The sequence below is a fragment of the Otolemur garnettii genome, unplaced genomic scaffold (assembly GCF_000181295.1).
Source record: "Otolemur garnettii isolate 467f Iridium unplaced genomic scaffold, OtoGar3 scaffold00023, whole genome shotgun sequence".
Classification (NCBI taxonomy): Eukaryota; Metazoa; Chordata; class Mammalia; order Primates; family Galagidae; genus Otolemur; species Otolemur garnettii.
In genome coordinates this window covers 13,238,062-13,256,943 of record NW_003852418.1, presented here as the reverse complement: position 1 = coordinate 13,256,943, position 18,882 = coordinate 13,238,062, and the positions used below count along the sequence as shown (strand labels likewise).

Sequence of the window (18,882 nt, the reverse complement as noted above, 5' to 3'; positions counted from 1 at the left end):
AAAAAAAAAAGATTCAAAAAGTATAAATTTATGTATATAAACTACACTGAAGTTTGACTTCTCTGATTGCCCAAAGACCTCAGTCTTTGGAAGATGAAATAGACAACAGCCGTTTCTCATATTGCTCAGCCGTGACCAGTGAGTGCCTTATGCATTGGGGTCACCATCATATCTAACCAGCCTCACGGGGTCCTGCCATTTGGATTTATTCTGATTATCCAAATACTGAGTTTCAAGTATTGGTAAGCATTTTAATATAACAAGCAGCGGAACTCTGTGTGTGGGGGTCATATGTTGATGTTCCGTTCATCAAGCAGAACGTAATTATCATTGAAAGAGTGAAGTACAATAATTATCAGTGGTGACCGGGAGAGCATTGTGAAGTGTGAGCCTCTTTCTACAAGTCTTCAGAAAGCATCTTCTACACACGACCAAGCTTGTGTTTGTAGGATGCGTTCTGCGTGAAGCATCTCCATCAGCAGCTTCAAGTCCAAGGGTAGACAAGGAGGTGTCATTACCTAAGTTACTTTTGGAGAGGGGGCGTGTGCTTAATTCCCTCTCGGGTTTGGGGGAGTGCAACAGCAAAACAGCTCTTTACAGCAGAGCTAACTGGAAACTATCGAGCTACTCACCATCCACCATCTACCCAGTTACACAAATATACAGGGCAGTGACCACAGGGACTAATGACCAGCTAACCATGCCGAGAAATTATTACTGGAAAATATAATACATTGAAAAGTTAGCAGTAGGCTCGGCGCCTGTGGCTCAAGTGCCTAAGGCACCAGCCACATACACCTGAGTTGGCGGGCCCACCAGCCTGGGCCCACCAAACAACAATGACGGCTACAACCCAAAAATAGCCGGGCATTGTGGTGGGCGCCTGTAGTCCCAGCTACTTGGGAGGCAGAAGCAGGAGACTCACTTGAGCCCAGGAGTTGGAGGTTGCTGTGAGCTATGATGCCACAGCACTCTACGCAAGGGGACAGCTTGAGGCTCTGTCTCAAAAAAAAAAAAAAGAAAGAAAGAAAAGTTAACAGTGGCTAGGCATGGGGGCATGTGCACCTGTAGTCCCTGCTACTTGGGAAGCTGAGGTTGAAGGACTGCTTGAGGCTAGGAATTTAAGTCCAGCATGGACAATATAGTAAAACCTCTGTCTCTAAAAAAAAAAAAAGATAATTATTTTTAAAAGTTAGCAGTTGTTCACAGGTGGTATGTTGACATGTATGTCAGTGAAGTTCAGATTAAGCTGCTATAACAAAGAAACCCAAACACCGATTCAAACAGGATAAATAAATTCAAAAGAGTTTGTGTCTCTCTCACAAAACTGCACAGAAGTAAGAAGCTCTGCCCTAGATCCTCCGGGAACTTAAGTCCCTCCTGCCTCACTAGGTCACGTGACCTGACTGTGTGCAGGTGTGCTGTTTTCACCTGCTGACTCACCTCCACATCTTGGTTACAGCTGATAGGAAGAGGGGAAAAAGAAAAAGTAAAAGGCTAGCAGTTTCCTCTTAGGAAGAGACACATGTTTACTTTCTCTGCCATTGCAGTGATGAAAACTTAGGCTCAGGATCACACCTAGCTGCAAGAGAGGCTGAGAAATACCGTCTTTGGCTGGTCAGCCATGAACTCTGCCAAAACTTTGGAATTCTAAATTTTAGGATGAATCTCTTATGGAAAGGAAAAGGGGGAGACTGGATGTAAGAGACAGTGAACAGTTTCTTATTTTACTTAGCTATACTTAAACTTTTCATTTTAGTTCCCTTGATTTTTTTAATAAGGAATTCATATTCATTGTAAAAATATAATTAGAAAATACCAATAAGCAAAATGGAAGAAGAAACTCCCCCTCACCCCAAGAGGTTAGCTCTTTGCCAATCCTCCACCCAGCACTCTTTGGAGTTTTCTGAATATTTTTCCCCAGTTACATGTTGCTTTTTCCTTAAGGTGGCAGGAAATAAGCTTTTTTTTCTTTTCAAATCTTGTTTCCTGCTGCCATCTGTGTGTGCGTTTGAAGGAGACAAACCCCACAAGTGTGAAGTCTGTGGCAAGTGCTTTAGCAGAAAGGACAAGCTGAAAACCCACATGCGGTGCCACACGGGTGTGAAGCCCTACAAGTGTAAGACGTGCGACTACGCTGCCGCCGACAGCAGCAGCCTCAACAAGCACCTGCGGATACACTCGGACGAGCGGCCCTTCAAATGCCAGATCTGCCCGTACGCCAGCCGCAACTCCAGCCAGCTCACCGTCCACCTGCGCTCCCACACCGGTAAGTCCTGCCTCGGGTTCACGCTCCGCGCTGCTGACTTCCTGCGGCTTACATCTCAGGCACCTGTAGACACCATGTGAGAAGATGGGTTGAGACTTGTGGTTACTCCGTGGTTTTCAGTTCTGCTTTTTATCCTCCCAGAAGAGCCTTTCCCAGTTAAACAGGGGGAAGACATCGTTTATAACTTCATACATGTCTTTATATAACCTTATAGCTATCACTGATCCACTAGTAAAGTTTCTAACTGAGATGGGGCACTAAACCGAATACAGACATAAGCAAGGCATCATTAATAAATGATGGCTAGGCATTTCAGTAATTTTTTTTCTTTTGAGACAGAATCTCACTCTGTTGCCCCAGACTAGAGTGCTGTGATGTCATAGCTCACAGCAACCTTAAACTCTTTGGGCTTGGATAATCCTCTTGCCTCAGCCTTCCGAGTAGTTGGGACTACAGGCACCCACCAAAACACCCAGCTACTTTTTTTTTTTCTTTTCTATTTTTAGTAGAGATGGAGTGTTGCTCTTGCTCAGGCTGGTCTTGAACTCCTGAGTTCAAGCAATCCACCTGTCTCGGCTTCCCAGAGTGCTAGGATTACAGGCGTGAGCAACTGTGGCCCAGCCATTTCAATAATTTTTTAAAGTCTACTCTGATGCATCCAGCATAAGACAGCTTGACCAAAAATCATATAGCAAAATCTGGAGAATAGGTAACTCAACACGTTATATTTGTTTTACCTCAGACTTGTGTATCAGTTAGATATTGATACAGTGACGCTGCATGACAACCACGAAGGTGCACAGAGTCTCAGAGGCATATAATCAGCATTTGTGCTCATACATCAGGTCAGCAAACAGTTATCTAGACACCTCTGTTGATCTTCGTTTGGCTGACTCACCTGTGAGGGGCAGGCTGGGTGTCTGTTGACCTAGGCTGGAGATCTGGCTGTAGGCTGGCTGGCTGTCCTCTGGCCTGGTCTGAGGCAACCCAGCTCTATCCTCCTCTCATCCTCCTCCTGGGACCTTTGACTAACCCCAGCTTGTCCTCCCAAGGATGGCAGAGGTACAAGCCAGCCATCCCCAGCATGTCAGTCCATTTTAAGGCTCTGGTTGTGTATCAAGTCTCTGTGTGGATCACATTGGCTACAGCAAGTCACATGGTTGGTCCTGATGTCAGGAACGGGACTGAGCTCATCCACGGTGAGAGGTCACCACAAGGTCAGGTGGCAAAGGTCAGGGATTCAGGGAGGGGTGAAGAATTGGGACCATTTTTGCAAACAATTAGTCTCCCTCTATCCCCACCACCGTTCACATCTCTCCAACATGCCAAGTGCACTGTACACCTTCTCGGGAGCCCCACAAGTCTTATCCAATCATGAGATCAGAGTTTAAAGACCAGCTCGTGTGATCTCCACCAGGTCCACATATGGCTTTTCTTCATCCAAAGACATTGACGTAAAAGACAAGTTGTCTGTCACGATACCCCTAATACACAGTAGGAAAACCAAGCCAAGATGATTGGAATAATTCTGCTATTAGAAAGGGTAAGAATAGGAGGCATTGGCAGTCCCTGGTCCATAGCATTTTTTAAACCCTCCTGGGCAAATATTCCCAGGTTCCTCTCACTTAGTGACCAGGGAATGTTTCTTGAGTAGGCCTTAATTCAGCTCTTTGGTTTGCGAATCTGCCTGTGGAATATCTTTACCTTCATTTTCCTAAGCCGCTTCTGAAAATAATTGAAAAAGGTACCTTTGAAAAACTTTCTTACCCTACTTCCTGCCTATCAAAAGCTGGAGGGAGGTAAGAATGCAAAGTGAACGCTTATGTTTTGTTTTAGTCTAGGCTGGTGACAGTGCTGCTGTCTTTAGAACTTTGTGAGTTGCCTATATATCCACATACCGAAAGCCATACCCACGGTTATTTTGGAACCTTATCTCTTTTTCTAAACTCCATTATAGTCACTTTTGGCAGATAACCCTCTATAGAGTCCATCTTAGAGAACATTCCTGGCACCAACTTAATTCTTTGGGAGATTTTAACAAAGAACCTTATATTGAGACCCCTCATTTCTCCTTTGAGCTTCACTCTAAGATCAGTTCCTTGGATATGGCCATTGTGCTCAGGGACTTCTCTTACTTTGAACATCTGGCTGGAGGTGAGAAACTATACCCAGCACATTTTGACTTTCTTTATTTTTCTCTAAATTCTGCTTGGAAAATGGCTAATTCTTTATGTTTGTCTCTTTCTTACAGACTTTGTCTTCTGCAGCTTATAAAACACATTCTGTGTTCTGCCTAGAATTTATTTCTTCATTCAAGTTCAAAACTCATTGTGTGCCTTTCCTATCTTCTAAGCTGCCACAGGTGACAGCTTTACCAAATGTTTGCCATTCACCAGCGTGCATTGCCATTTTTCCAGCCTCCGGCTGCTGCCCACTCTCCAAACCAATGCTATATATTTTGGTTCTGTGTTACGGCAGCTCCCCATTCCTAGATAGCAACATCTGTATCCGTCATCTATTGTCACAATGATGTGTCATAATAAAAACCCACAAAATCTCAAGAGATAGAGTAATACGCCTCTTCTGTTCCCATGCTGGGGATCAGCTGGGTGTCATCTCGGTGGCTCTGCTGACCTTGCTGGGCTCACTTGTAAGTCTGAGACCCTGCTGGCTATGGGTTGGCTGCTCACTGGCTTTGTCTATGGAATCTGTCATCCTTCTCTTGGGACCAGCAAGCTAGGCCAGGATTGACCTCCTCATGGCGATGACCAAGTTGCAAGCAAGCCCCAAACCACAATCCCATTTCAAGCCAGTACTTGTGTCAAGTTACCCACAATTTGGCCAAATTCCATAACATGGTGAAGCTATTTATTGTGGGTCATGGCGGGTCATCCTATCTTTTGGAAGAGCGTAAATAATTACACACCTGGCAGAGGCTATGCCACAGCAGCGAGAGGAGATGGGGAGATTTGGGAACATTTCTGGAATCTACTATAAGAAATTAAGACATTGGCATGATTGATATCCAACTGATTGTCTTTGGAAAACTCCCCCAGCCTAAATTAGAGAAACCAAAGGATTCATTTGTGAATGTGGTTCATTTTGACTTACAAGGATGAACTTGACATTTATAGTAGCATCTTTAAATTGGTCTGGAAAAGCCATGTTTTCTAAAATTTAAATGTGGACTTGGCGCCCATAGCACAGTGGTTACGGTGCCAGCCACATACACCAAAATTCGTGGGTTCGAACCTGGCCCAGGCCAGCTAACCAACAATGACAAATGCAAAAAAAAAAATAGCCAGGGCATTGTGGGGCACCTGTAGTCCCATCTACTTGAGAGGGTGAGGCAAGAGAATCGCTTGAGCCCAAGAGTTTGAGGTTGCTGTGAGCTGTGACGTCACAGTACTCTACAGAGGGTGACATAGTGAGACTTTGTCTCCAAAAATAAATAAATATTTAAGTATTAATGTACACTGCTATGATTTAATAATAAAAAATTAAAAATAAAAATTTAAATGTGTGCCATTTATGCATTGTCTCCGTGGAAGGTTCATTCTCCCTATTACAAATCTGTGGCACTTGTAGAATTTTAAATTAATAGAATTCTGTTTTTACCCCTGCGTTGATTTGACGGACTACCTCATCAGTTGCTTTAGTAACAACCTAAACTCGAGAAAGATCTATCATCTTAAATCACTTATTCATTCAACGCTTTTTAAACCTCTCTATGGGCCAGACATTGTAGACATCAGGTAGTGGGCAAGAATGAATACAGTCATTAGCTTTGAAGCTTGCAGGCCAGTGGGCTGGTGATAAATATGGCTCATTGAAGAACTAAATTTATGGTTAAAGAAAAAGAAAAAGGCAATGATGAAGAGATTGAAGACTTTTGCTTTCATGTCAAAAAGTGTTGTTAAGCTCTGCAATTTAGCTGTGAGATTTGGTTATCGGGTTTCTCTAGATCTCAGCTATGCCTATTGCCCCAAAACGATGAAGACTGTCACTATGATTTGGGCAAGGATATCACTGGTAAACCAGCTAGGATGTTCTGGAGTTGTGTTTCATATTCTGGGTCCTCAGACATCTTCCCCCCCAGAAATCCATGAATAAAATTTGGGAGGGAGATCCATGAACTTGGATGGAAAGAAAAATTACATCTTCATTTTCGCTAACCTGCCCTGAAATTTGACATATCCTTCCATTATGAACATAGGCAACCAAGCTGGTAATAATGCCTGTGAACTTGTCACCAGTAAAGATCACAAATCTTTTCACAATAATTGTTGCAGAGAGACAAAATAGCTTCTACACTCTTCTTTATTTAGAAATTACTGTAGTTTCTAGACCCGCCGCTAAGTCTTATTATTTAATGCGTTAGTAAAACACATGCATTGGCATTTCACCATGTTTTGTTTTTCTTTTAACAACTGCTTTAATATAGTTTCTTTTATATTCTTATTGTTTTCATTTTAGCTTATTTTGTACATTTGAAACATTATCTGAGAAGGGTTCCATGGGCTTCACTAAACTGCCAAAAAAGGGTCATTGCATAAAAAGGGTTAAGAACAACATTCTGAAGCAGAAAAAGTGAACTTTTTCTGGAAAAGGCCAGATTGTAACTATTTTCAGCTTTGTGGGCCACAACTGCTCACCTGTGCCATTATGGAGTGAAAGTAACCATGTGTCAACAAATGGGCATGGCTGTGTTTTAATAAAACTTTATTAATACAAACAGACTGTGGGCAAGATTTGGCCCATAGGCTATAACTTACTGTTTCTTATTAATCTGGTATGCATGATCTTGGTGGTATTTAATCACACAAAGCGTTGTTTAGGTTTAGGCTTCTCAATTTTCTAGAAGCTTGTTAAATTGCTCCTTGCCATATCTATTTGCATGTCTTAAGCAAACATCATGGTGATTTTGTAGGCCCTATGCCAACAAACCAGGGGTTGGAGGGAGCAGTCCCAGTCTTTTGAGTTTATAGTCTAAGAATGCAAACATCAGTTATATGCATCTAAGATTACCAGCTTCAGAGTTAGCCTGGCTTGGAATCCAAGCTCTGCCTTGTACAAGTAGGTGATTTTGAACAAGTTCTGTAGTTTCCCTGGCCCACAGTCCTCTCATCTTTACAATTGTGGTAAAAATAGTATTCTTAATAGTACCCGTCTCAGGGGGATCTTGTCAGCACCCAATGAAACCATTCTTGTGGAGATCTCAGCATAGCTCCTGCCATTCTGGAAGCAATTGAAGGCTATTGGCTGCTGTTATTTCACTTGCTTAAGCGATATTGAAATGGAGAGGGGTAACCAATTTGCTTGGATTATCATTGCCACAGATAATTGGGACTTGGTTTACATGAAGGAAAGAGATTTGAAATATTGTATCCATTCAGATGTTTGCAGTGTCACCCCTCCCGCTCAGCTTTTAGCAAATATGAATGTTTCAAAAAATTAAGCAGCTGGATTTTGTAACTTCACAAACATAGATCACAGCTGGCAGTGTGGGATAAATAAATTTTGTGCAATAAACTCATCTTTATTAAAATCTTCATGAAGCATAAGCTGGCTGTTTCGATCCATGTAAAAAGAATGCTCGGATGAGTACAGGGTGAAGCTAACCCATCTGAAAATCTGTTACAACATGTAACACAGTCTGCGGGGAGGCTCACGCCTGTGATCCTAGCACTCTAGGAGGATGAGATGGGCGGACGGCTTGAGCTCAGGAGTTCTAGACCAGCCTGAGCAAGAGTGAAATCCCCTCTCTTTAAAAAAGAAAAAAAAGAAAAACAACAACGAAATAACCAGGCATTGTGGCCTATAGTCCCAGCTACTTGGGAGGCTGAGGCAAGAGAATTGCTTGAGTCGGAGAATTGCAGGTTGCTGTGAGCTATGACAGCACAGCACTCTACCAAGGGTGACAAAGCAAGACTCTCTCTCAAAAAAACAAAAACAAAAATCCACAGACTATGCAAGTGTACAAGTGCGAACCATTACCTCCCAGAGCTGGTGCATTAACTGTAGGAATCGTAGCTTTTGAGTGTCTTAAAGAATATAACAAGCATATTTACACATCATATTTTATTAGGGACGATTAAATACCTCTTGTTCTTTTTTTTTTTTTTTTTGAGACAGAGCCTCAAGCTATCCCCCCCTGGGTAGAGTGCGGTGGCATTACAGCTCACACCAACCTCCAACTCCTGGGCTTAAGCAAGTCTCCTGTCTCTGCCTCCCAAGTAGCTGGGACCACAGGTGCCCGCCACAACGCCTGGCTATTATTTTGGTTGCAGCTGTCAGTGTTGTTTGGCCGGCCGGGCTGGATTCGAACCACCTTAGGTGTATATGGCTGGCGCCTTAGCCGCTTGAGCCACAGGCGCTGAGCCTAAATACCTCTTGTTCAATCTCTCGTTTTTCTTCTGGGTTTGTTTTTTTTTTTCTGGCCAGGTCTGGGTTTGAACCCAGCACCTCCAGCATATGAGGCCGGCACCCTACCCCTTTGAGCCACAGGCGCCGCCCTTTCTTCTGGGTTTTATAAAGGTGGTAGTAGTTGAGGTCTGGGGAAAGAAGAGAAATCCTCCCCTAAGAGCCCCCTCCCAGGGGCTTCTAGGAGCTGCAGTTGGGAGGTCTCCACCCGCCCGCCTTGGTGTAAGAGTTTCTGGTATGTGCTTCGGGGGGATCCGCTGTGGTTGTTGCCTGCCTGTTCTTATCGAAACTCACCTTGTGTTGACAGGGGATGCCCCCTTCCAGTGCTGGCTCTGTAGCGCCAAGTTCAAAATCAGCTCGGACTTGAAAAGGCACATGCGGGTGCACTCGGGGGAGAAGCCCTTCAAGTGCGAGTTCTGCAATGTCCGCTGCACCATGAAGGGGAACCTCAAGTCGCACATCCGCATCAAGCACAGCGGGAATAACTTCAAGTGTCCGCACTGCGACTTCCTGGGTGACAGCAAAGCCACCCTCCGGAAGCACAGCCGCGTGCACCAGTCCGAGCATCCCGAGAAGTGCTCGGAGTGCAGCTACTCCTGCTCCAGCAAGGCCGCCCTGCGCGTGCACGCGCGCACCCACTGCGCCGACCGGCCCTTCCGCTGCAGCTACTGCAGCTTCGACACCAAGCAGCCCAGCAACCTCAGCAAGCACATGAAGAAGTTCCACGGGGACATGGTCAAGGCCGAGGCCCCGGAGAGGAAGGACACGGGCAGGCAGAGCAGCCGGCAGGTCGCCAAGCTGGACGCCAAGAAGACTTTCCACTGTGACATTTGCGATGCCTCCTTCATGCGGGAGGATTCGCTCCGCAGCCACAAGCGGCAGCACAGTGAGTACAGCGAGAATAAGAACTCGGACGTGACCGTCCTCCAGTTTCAGATCGACCCTGGCAAGCAGCCGCCTGCGCCCCTCACTGTGGGCCACCTCCAGGTGCCCCTGCAGCCCAGCCAAGTGCCCCAGTTCAGCGAGGGAAGAGTCAAGATCATCGTAGGGCATCAGGTGCCCCAGGCCAACACTATCGTCCAGGCCGCAGCGGCCGCGGTGAACATCGTGCCGCCCGCCATGGTGGCCCAGAGCCCAGAGGAACTCCCGGGGAACGGCCGGCTACAGATCTTGCGCCAGGTCAGTCTGATCGCTCCTCCTCAGTCTTCGGCGTGTCCAAGCGAGGCTGGCACCATGACCCAGCCGGCTGTCCTGCTGACCACTCACGACCAGACGGACGGAGCCACCCTGCACCAGACTCTGATCCCCACGGCCCCGGGCGGCCCCCAGGAAGGCTCCGGCAACCAGACTTTCATCACCAGTTCGGGTATCACTTGCACTGACTTTGAAGGCCTTAACGCTTTGATTCAGGAAGGGACGGCTGAAGTGACAGTGGTGAGCGACGGTGGCCAGGACATCACGGTGGCCACCTCCGCTCCACCTATATTCTCCTCTTCGCAGCAAGAACTACCCAAGCAGACATTCTCCATCATTCAGGGGGCAGCCCACCCCGCTTTGCTCTGCCCAGCTGACTCCATACCAGATTAAGCACTTAAAAAACAAAAAGAAAAAACTAATGACAAAAAAAAGAGAGAGAGAAGAAAGAAAAATCCTAACTAGAACTCTTCGAGAGGTTTGCTCTTATTGTTTTTAAGGAGTGTTGTGAATCTCCCCCTCCGTAATAAATTGTAATTTTATACTGCTTACTATAATTTTTTTAACGTTGTAACAACTTGGAGACCACCTCAGAATCGCCGTGTTAATTGCTGACTAATGTTACCAAGAAGATTCCAATGAAGGGTTGGAATTAAATGCATTAAATAGTGAATATATTTGTTTGTTTGTTTCCAACTTGATTTCCAACTCTAATAAAGGGTTTTTTTCCCCCATCCCGTTAAAATTGGGTAGTAGGTGGTACTTTTTCCATTCTCTTTTGTCCTATTATGAAATCATCTTCAGATTTTGGGGTACTGGTGTCTCAGTATATAAATACAAATCTATAGGCATGAAGGACTATTTTCTGCATAATACTTCATGGATACTTGACCCCCCCCTGAAAAAAAATTTAGTACTGATGAGCATAAAAGGAATGATTCGCTAATAAATTAATCTCTGATTAAAATATACTGAATGTTAATGATTCTTTAGAGTCAAGGTATGATGTGGGGATAATTATATAAATCATTATATAATTAAAGAGAACTTAAAGCATCAAAGGTGTTTAGTTCTCTCATGAACATTACACAAATATCTTACCCCCTTCACGGCTAAATTAAATATTGGCAATACCTAAAGTGATCCATCCAACTATCATTTTACTTTAAAACTTCAGACTGACAGTCTCGACATCTCCTAAATGGTGCAAATATGATGCAAGTTCCTACTAGCAATTAAGAGAGAATTTTCTAGAATACTGTTTATTTTGATTTTGATATCTGTGCGGATTCGGAGTTCAGAGGGGTGACTTGGGGGAGCAGTCAGGTTTTTTAAAAACATGGGATTTTAAGGGAGAAGAAAATTCAAATTATGCTCTGTTTTCTCAGTAGGTGGCACCAGAGAGCAAGCTAGAATTACCCATATTTCAACCACTCTTTGCCTAGGGTGGTAATATCTCTGATTTCTGGTGTCAGTGTGGATTGATAAGGAGTGGAGGTTACTCTTGTGAGAGAGGCATGTTTAGAATGCTACAAGAATACTTAGACACATCTTTCCTTGAGTTGTTAAGACTTTGTTTCCTGACACAGAATTTATTTAATCAAAATTATTAGGCAGAGCATCTCAATTTTATATGAAGGTTTTTTTTGTATTAATAAACTTGGGAAATACAAAATGGTAGCCTTAGAAACATTGATGATTTGCCTGTTAGAAATGCAAAGTTCCCTTCCCTTAGGAATAGCTACAGAGTTAGAGCTCCATTTGTCTCCTGTCTTGCTTTGATCCTTAGGATTCCAACACAATTCTGATGACTTGCCAGAATTTCTTTGTTTCTATATCGGCAGTGGTAATAATGAGTTATTAACTACAGTGTTGATAAGAAACAGAAAAGGCTCACAGTGTACCAGGTTAGTGATGGGAATAATTTCATCTCTTTAGACTCACTACTGCAACTCTTATAGGAAACCGCTCAGCTGTGGGATTTTACCTGGGAAACTTTGATTGTCACAAGCCTGTTTTCCACATCTTTCTTCCCCCCCCACCCACCCACCGAGGGCCCCTTTTTCAACCTCAAAGAATTGTTTTTCCTGATTATAAATATAGTGTGTATTTAAGATAGAAAATACGAGAAGCACAATTGTTTTTTGTTCCAGACAGAGTTTCACTTAGTCACCCTGGGTAGAGTGCCGTGGCGTCATAGCTCACAGCAACCTCAAACTCTTGGGCTTAAGCAGTTCTTTTCCCTCACCCTCCCAAGTAACTGGGACTATAGGCGCCTGCCACAATGCTTGGCTATTTGTTGTTGTTGTTTTTTGTCATTGTTGTTTAGCAGGCCTGGGCCTGGTTTGAACCTGCCAGCCCCCGTGTATGTGGCCAGTGCCCTAACCACCGAGCTACAGGAGCTGAGCTGAGAAGCAGATTTTTTTTTTTTTTAATAGAGACAGACTCTCACTTTACTATCACCCTTGGTAGAGTGCTGTGGCATCACACAACTCAGCAACCTCCAACTCCTGGGCTTAGGCGATTCTCTTGCCTCAGCCTCCCAAGTAGCTGGGATTACAGGTGCCTGCCACAACGCCTGGCTATTTTTTTATTGCAGTTTGGCTGAAGCCACGTTTGAACCCCCCACCCTCGGTATATGGGGCCGGTGCTTTACCCACTGAGCCACAGGTGCCACCCCAGAATATTATTGGGGAAAAAAAAGTTACTAATAATCTTATTACCCAGATGCAAACACTGTACCCATTTTGTTGGACTTCATTTCCATTTTGTGTGTGTATACGTATATGTTTTCCACTGCAGTTCTAGTTCAGGCTGTATTAGTCATACCATTTTCTCTTTACATTCCATATTTCTTTTTATATCCTTACATCGCCCCCAACCAGCTGTCCTCGATATGTGCATATACCTCCGCACGCATACATATACACACTCAGACACAAGTATTTGGTTTGGTGTTTTAGGTTGCTTTTCTTTTTTTACAAACTGCCACAGCAAAACTCGTTCCTTGTGATAAATTATAAACAAAATTGCATAAAAACCAAGCCAACCACCTCTGGCCCTTCCTTATTCTCTCCCTACCCAAAGTAATAAGGTTCAGTTTTCTGTGCTCTGACCAACACACATAGAATCAAATGATAACGTAACACAGTGATGAAATAGCCGAGGGACGGACTTCTCCGAGTTGGTCTCCACTGATAGGCAGCAGGTGTCTGTACATAAGTGCAGTTAATGTCGAGGTATTTTGTGTGTGGGGGGGGTATCTCTGATTTTTGCTTATTTTATTCTATTTCTTTTTTTTCCCTCTATTTTTAGCAGAGACTCATTCTACTAAGTAGGGGGACTTGCTCTTTCAGAGGCTGGTCTCAAACTCCTGAGCTCAGATGATCCACCTGGCCCGGCCTCCAGAATGCTGGGATTCCAGGCGTGAGCCAGTTGCCAACCAGATTTTTGTTTATTTGCACTGTTCTAAAAATAAATGAGAGTTCTTTTCTTCTTTTTTTAATGACCTGCAATAGTTTATCTTGGAAATTATCTGTTCTATTATTGAGGCCAGCGCCCTTGTCATTCATCAGCCTTAATAAACTTTCCAATATTTTTCTTGAATAACTGGCCTGTTCAGTTTGTATGCCTCATCTAGATCAATTTTAATAATTTATATTTATTTGGAGCAAAAAAGTTCATTTTGCTCCAAATTTTCATAGCCGTAATCTTATTATTTCATTTAATATGCTCTTTAAAATCGTTCAATATTGGCTTGGCACCTGTAGCTCAACAGCTAGGGTGTCGGCCGCATACACTGGGGCTGATGGGTTTGAACACAGCCCAGGCCTGCCAAACAACAATGACAACTACAACAACAACAAAAAAAAATAGCTGGGCATTGTGGCAGGCGCCTGTAGTCCCAGCTACTCGGGGAAGCTGAGGCAAGAGAATCGCTGGAGCCCAAAGAGTTTGAGGTTGCTGCGAGCTGTGATGCCACAGCACTCTACCAAGGGCAACACAGTGAGACTCTGTCTCTAAATAAATAAATAAAATAAAATAGTTCAATATCTTCAACATTTTGGGGTGTATCAACTTTCTTGTTGCTAGTATAGATTTTCTAGTATTTTTATTCCTCTACTTAGATGCCAAAGACTTGTTTATTTAGTCATTTGCATTAGAGTGAAATTTCTTTTCCCCTTTTCCATTTGGTTTTTTCAGCTTTCAGCTTTTACCTTTAATAATTCTTTCCTTGGCTTCTTTCCATTTTTCTTGTTATTGTCATTCAATGTTCTCTCTTAAGTTCACTTATTCAACCTTTAATAATAAAAACATTTAAAGCTATATATATATATTTTTAATTTTTTAGAGACAGAGTCTCACTTTTTCACCCTTGGTAGAGGGCTGTGGGGTCATAGCTCACAGCAACCTCCAGCTCTTGGGCTTAGGCAATTCTCTTGCCTCAGCCTCCCAAGTAACTGGGACTACAAGTGCCCGCCACAATGCCCGGCTATTTTTTGGTTGTAGTTGTTGTTTGCAGGCCCGGGCTGGATTCGAACCTGCCAGCTCTGGTGTATGTGGCTGGTGCCTTAGCCACTTGAGCTACAGGCACCAAGCCCATACGTTAATTTTAAACTATTTTATTGCTGAAAAATCCTAGCACTCATCTGAGCCTTCAACAAGTTGTAATCTTTTTGCTGGTGGAGAGTCTTGCCTCTGAGTTGATGTCTGCTGACTGATTAGGGTGGTGGTAGCTGAAGGCTGAGGTGGCTGTGGCAGTTTGTTAAAATAAGAAAATAATGAAGTTGGCCACTTCAGTTGACTCTTCCTTTCATAAAAGATTTCTCTGTGACATGCAAGCCTATTTGATAGCATTTAATCCACGGCAGAACTTCTTTTAAAATTGGAGCCAGTCCTCTCAAACCCCTGTGGCTGCTTTATCAACTAAGTTTACGTGTTATGCTAAACCCTTGTTGTCATTTCAACCAAGCTCACAGCATCTTCACCAGGCGTAGATTCCATCTCAAGAAACCACGTGTTTTGCTCATCTACAAGAAGCAGCCCCTCCTCCCCTCCAGCGTTACCATGGCATTGCAGGACTTCAGTCCCTCTTCGGGCTCCATCTCTAGTTCTCATTCTCTTGCTTTCTGTACCACGTTTGCAGCTACTTCCTACCCTGAAGTCTTAACCCCCTCATAGTCACTCGTGAAAGGATCGACTTCTTTCAAACTCTTATTCATGTTGCTATTTTGACCTCCTCCCGTGAACCACAAACGTTCTTCATGGCATCTAGAATGGTGAATCCCTTCTAGAAGGTTTTCAATTTATTTTGCCTAGAGCATCCATCAGAGGAATCAGTATTTATGGCAGGTGTAGCCATACAAAATGTAGTTCTTAAATAATAAGACGAGAAAGTCAAAATTCTTTCCTGATCCGTGGGCTACAGAATGAGTGTTGTGTCAGCAGGCTTGGAAACGATATTCATCTGTTTGTGCATTTCCATCAGAGCTCTTGGGTGAGTGACCGAGACCCAGGTCAATGACCAGTGATCTTTTGTAAGGAATCGTTTTTCTAAGTAGTACATTTCAACAGTGGGCTTAAAATATTCAGTAAACTGTGTCATAAAGAGACGTGCTGTCATCCAGGTGTTATTCCACTGCTGGAGCACAGGCAGAGTAGATTTAGCACACTTCTTACAGGTCTGGGATTTTGGAATAGTAAAATAAACATTGGCTTCAACTTAAAGTCACCTGCTGATTAGCCCCTAACAAGAGAGTTAGCCTCCCTCTGAAGCTTGGAAGCCAACCGTTGACTTTCCCTCTCTTCTTATTAAGGTCCTAGGTGGCAGCTTCTTCCAAGAGGTGCTGTTTCATCTGCACTGAAATCTGTTGGGTGGTGTGGCCACCTTCCTCCGTGATCTTAGCTGGATCTGAGAACTTGCTGGGGTTTCTACATCTTCCATTTTTATGGACATGGCCTCTTTCCTTAGACCTCATGAACCAAACTCTGGGTTGGCTTCCAACTTTTCTTCTTCAGTTCTCTCCTCTCTCAGCCTTCACAGACTTGACCAGAGTTAGGACCTTGCTCTGGTTGGGGGTTTGACTCTCATGGCTGATTTGATTTTCCGTCCGGACCACCCAGACTTTGTCCCAGCAACACACCTGCTTTGCTTTCTTATTCATGTGCTCGCTGGAGAAGCACTTCATAGTTTCCTTCGAGAACGATTTTGTTACATTCAGAATTTGGCTAGCTGTGGAGCAAGAGACTTGGCTTTCAGTCTATCTCCACCTTCAACGCGCCGTCTTCACTAAGCTTGATCATGTCTAGCTTTTAATTAAAATGAGAGACGCACAACACTCCCTTTTGCTTGAACACGTAGGGTCCATGGTGGGGTTATTATTTGGCCTCTTTTCAGGATCATTGTTGCTTAGGGAATAGAAGGGACCAATGAGAGGAAAGGAGATATAGGGCTGGCCGTTGGTGGAACAGGCAGAATGTGTGTTTGTGGGTTATGTTTGTCATACCTATGTATGGGTGCAGTTCACGGCACCTTAAAACAACTAATAATATCAAAGATCACCGATCATAGATCACCGATCATAGATCACCAACCATAACTGATAAGCCACATTGTAAACAGACGTGCTGTCATCCATTCGGTGCACCCAGAAGTCACCATGCGTAGGGAAAATGGGAACTTGTAACTAAGTATGCCTTTACTTATTAATATCCATTATAAAATTTTACAAAATATTTACAAAACATCCTCTACGTGTTGGCCATGTCCTTTTTTTTCTTTGAGACAGTCTCACTATGTCCCCCTCAGTAGAGTGCTGTGGTGTTATAGCTCAAAGCAACGTCAAACTCTTGGCTTCAGCTATTCTCTTGCCTCAGCCTCCCAAGTAGCTGGGACTACAGGCACCCACCACAATGCCCGGCTATTTTTTGGTTGTAGTTGTCATTCTTGTTCGGCAGGCTCGGGCCGGGTTTGAACCCGCCAGCTCTGGCGTAGATGGCCAGGGCCCTAACCACTGAGCTATAGGCGCCAAGCCAGGCCATCTCTTTCTATACACACACAGGCAAAGTCTTCTCTCCTACTCATGGCAAACACATTCCAAGATAATCTGTGGTTTGGCCAATATGGTGACTTTGGGGATACCCTGGTAAGATTATGGTGGAAAAGTTGAAAATATCGTGAGGATTACCAAAATGTGACACAGAGATGCAAAGTAAGTGTGTGCTGTTAGAGAAATTGTACTCACGGACTTGCTGGACACAGGGCCGCCACAGACCTTCAACTTGTAAAGAGCAGAATCTGGGAAGCACAGCAAAGTCAAGGGCAATAAATCGAGGTCCGCCTATAGCTATAATTTGGAAAGCTGTATTTCAGCTTTCCTGATATTACTGGGTTTGGGTCTGAGAATTCACCTGTAAAATATATGCTTTTTGAAACTTAATAGTTTCTGTACACCATTCGCATGACCAATTTCTGTAAGTGTCTGGTGAATATCAGAGAAAAGTATATAGTCTCTGTAGAGTTCAAAACTTTACAGATCAAGTTGACTTTGTTATTTAATTCCTCTAGTCCCCTCTTAGTTTCTGTGTACTTGGCAAAGTTTGAAAGAAGAATTTTAAAACCTCTCCCTGGGATTGTGCTATTTTAATCAAGCTTTGCTCGTATTCCCGGGGTGTCCTGTTTCATTACGTTTGCCCTGTGTTGTTTGATGCGTACAAGTTTGTGGTCCTATATATTAATACTTGTTCTTGGCATTTAGCAGCTTAGATCATGCTTAACCTCACAGTAGTACAGTAGAACCTCCATAGTTGACCACCTCCCTACACTGACCACCTCCTAAAGGTGACCTAATTCTCATAGACCGGACATGTACGTCGTATCAGTACAGCAGGCCTAGCTCCTACGTTGAACACTATCGTATGTTGACAAGTTAGTTACAGTCCCTTGGGTGGTCAACTTACAGAGATTCTACTGTATTGTTAAAATTATATTTCTTTACGGCACTATAAAAAGCAGATATTAACCATGCCTCAGTCTTCCATTAAGAAGTTCTTCTCCTCAATAAGAGGACGCTTTTAGGCCTCATCATTTTGTATAGCTCCCCCATCCCAAATACCGAGTTTTTGCTGAGCTCACTTACGAATTTATTGTAGGCTTTTTTAAAGTGTTACCCTATGGTGACATTAAAATTCCCAGTCAAATTACCATCTCCATTTAGACTTAACCAAAAATCATTATGTTCATTGTTTCTCAGAATCTACTATACTTTCCATCTTCCCCAGTTTCTCATCTTTACTCTGATTTTATTTTTGTTCATTTAGCGCACATTCTGGAGTGTATTTCTCAGAAAAGGCAGATAGGTGAACAACTTTTGTCCTGGTAGATGAATGATACCTTTATTTATTTATTTATTTATTTGAGACAGAGCCTCAAGCTGTCCCCCGGGTAGAGTGCTGTGACATCACAGCTCACAGCAACCTCCAACTCCTCGGCTCAAGTGGGTCTCCTGCCTCCACCTCGCCACAACGCCTGGCTATTTTTGGTTGCAGCCGTCATTGTTGTTTGGTGGGCCTAGGCTGGATTCAAACCCGCCACCTTAGGTGTATGTGGCTGGCGCCTTAGCCGCTTGAGCCACAGGTGCTGAGCCAATGATACCTTTAGAAATAAGATTCTTTTCTCAGCACTCTTTAAACTCTGTTCTGGTGGAAATGTAAAATGTGATCTGATCTGACCCAATTCTCAGATGCTGTAAGTCTAGTGGCCCAGCAAAGTTGAGATCAAATGATGGTGTTGCCAGGAAAAAAAGTGGGCAGTGTCTCACTTTAGCCAATCGGGTTGAGAGAACTAGTCTCTAAAGCAGGGTCCTCAAACTTTTTAAACAGGGGGCCAGTTCACTGTCCCTCAGACCATTGGAGGGCTGGACTACGGGGCCCGGAATGAGTCAGCTGCTAAGCAGGATAGGCAGCAGCGGCAAAAACACCCAGCTGGCCCGGTAAAC

At 43.8% G+C, this 18,882-nt stretch overlaps 1 protein-coding gene across 3 annotated transcripts in view; it reads left to right on the top strand.

Moving 5' to 3' along the window:
* ZFP64 (ZFP64 zinc finger protein) overlaps positions 1-18,882 on the top strand; it is a 93,128-nt gene that overhangs the window by 26,313 nt on the left and 47,933 nt on the right. Inside the window, exons 5-6 of one of the 3 annotated variants that reach the window (XM_012803967.2) lie at positions 2,018-2,269; positions 9,000-10,589. In XM_012803967.2, coding sequence (XP_012659421.1) covers positions 2,018-2,269; positions 9,000-10,279 — 1,532 coding nt within the window. In that variant the 3' untranslated portion in view covers positions 10,280-10,589. Of the gene's footprint in view, positions 1-2,017; positions 2,270-8,999; positions 10,590-18,882 lie in introns of those variants that run through there. The other 2 variants (XM_012803968.2, XM_003787706.1) reach the window with 2 other exon arrangements.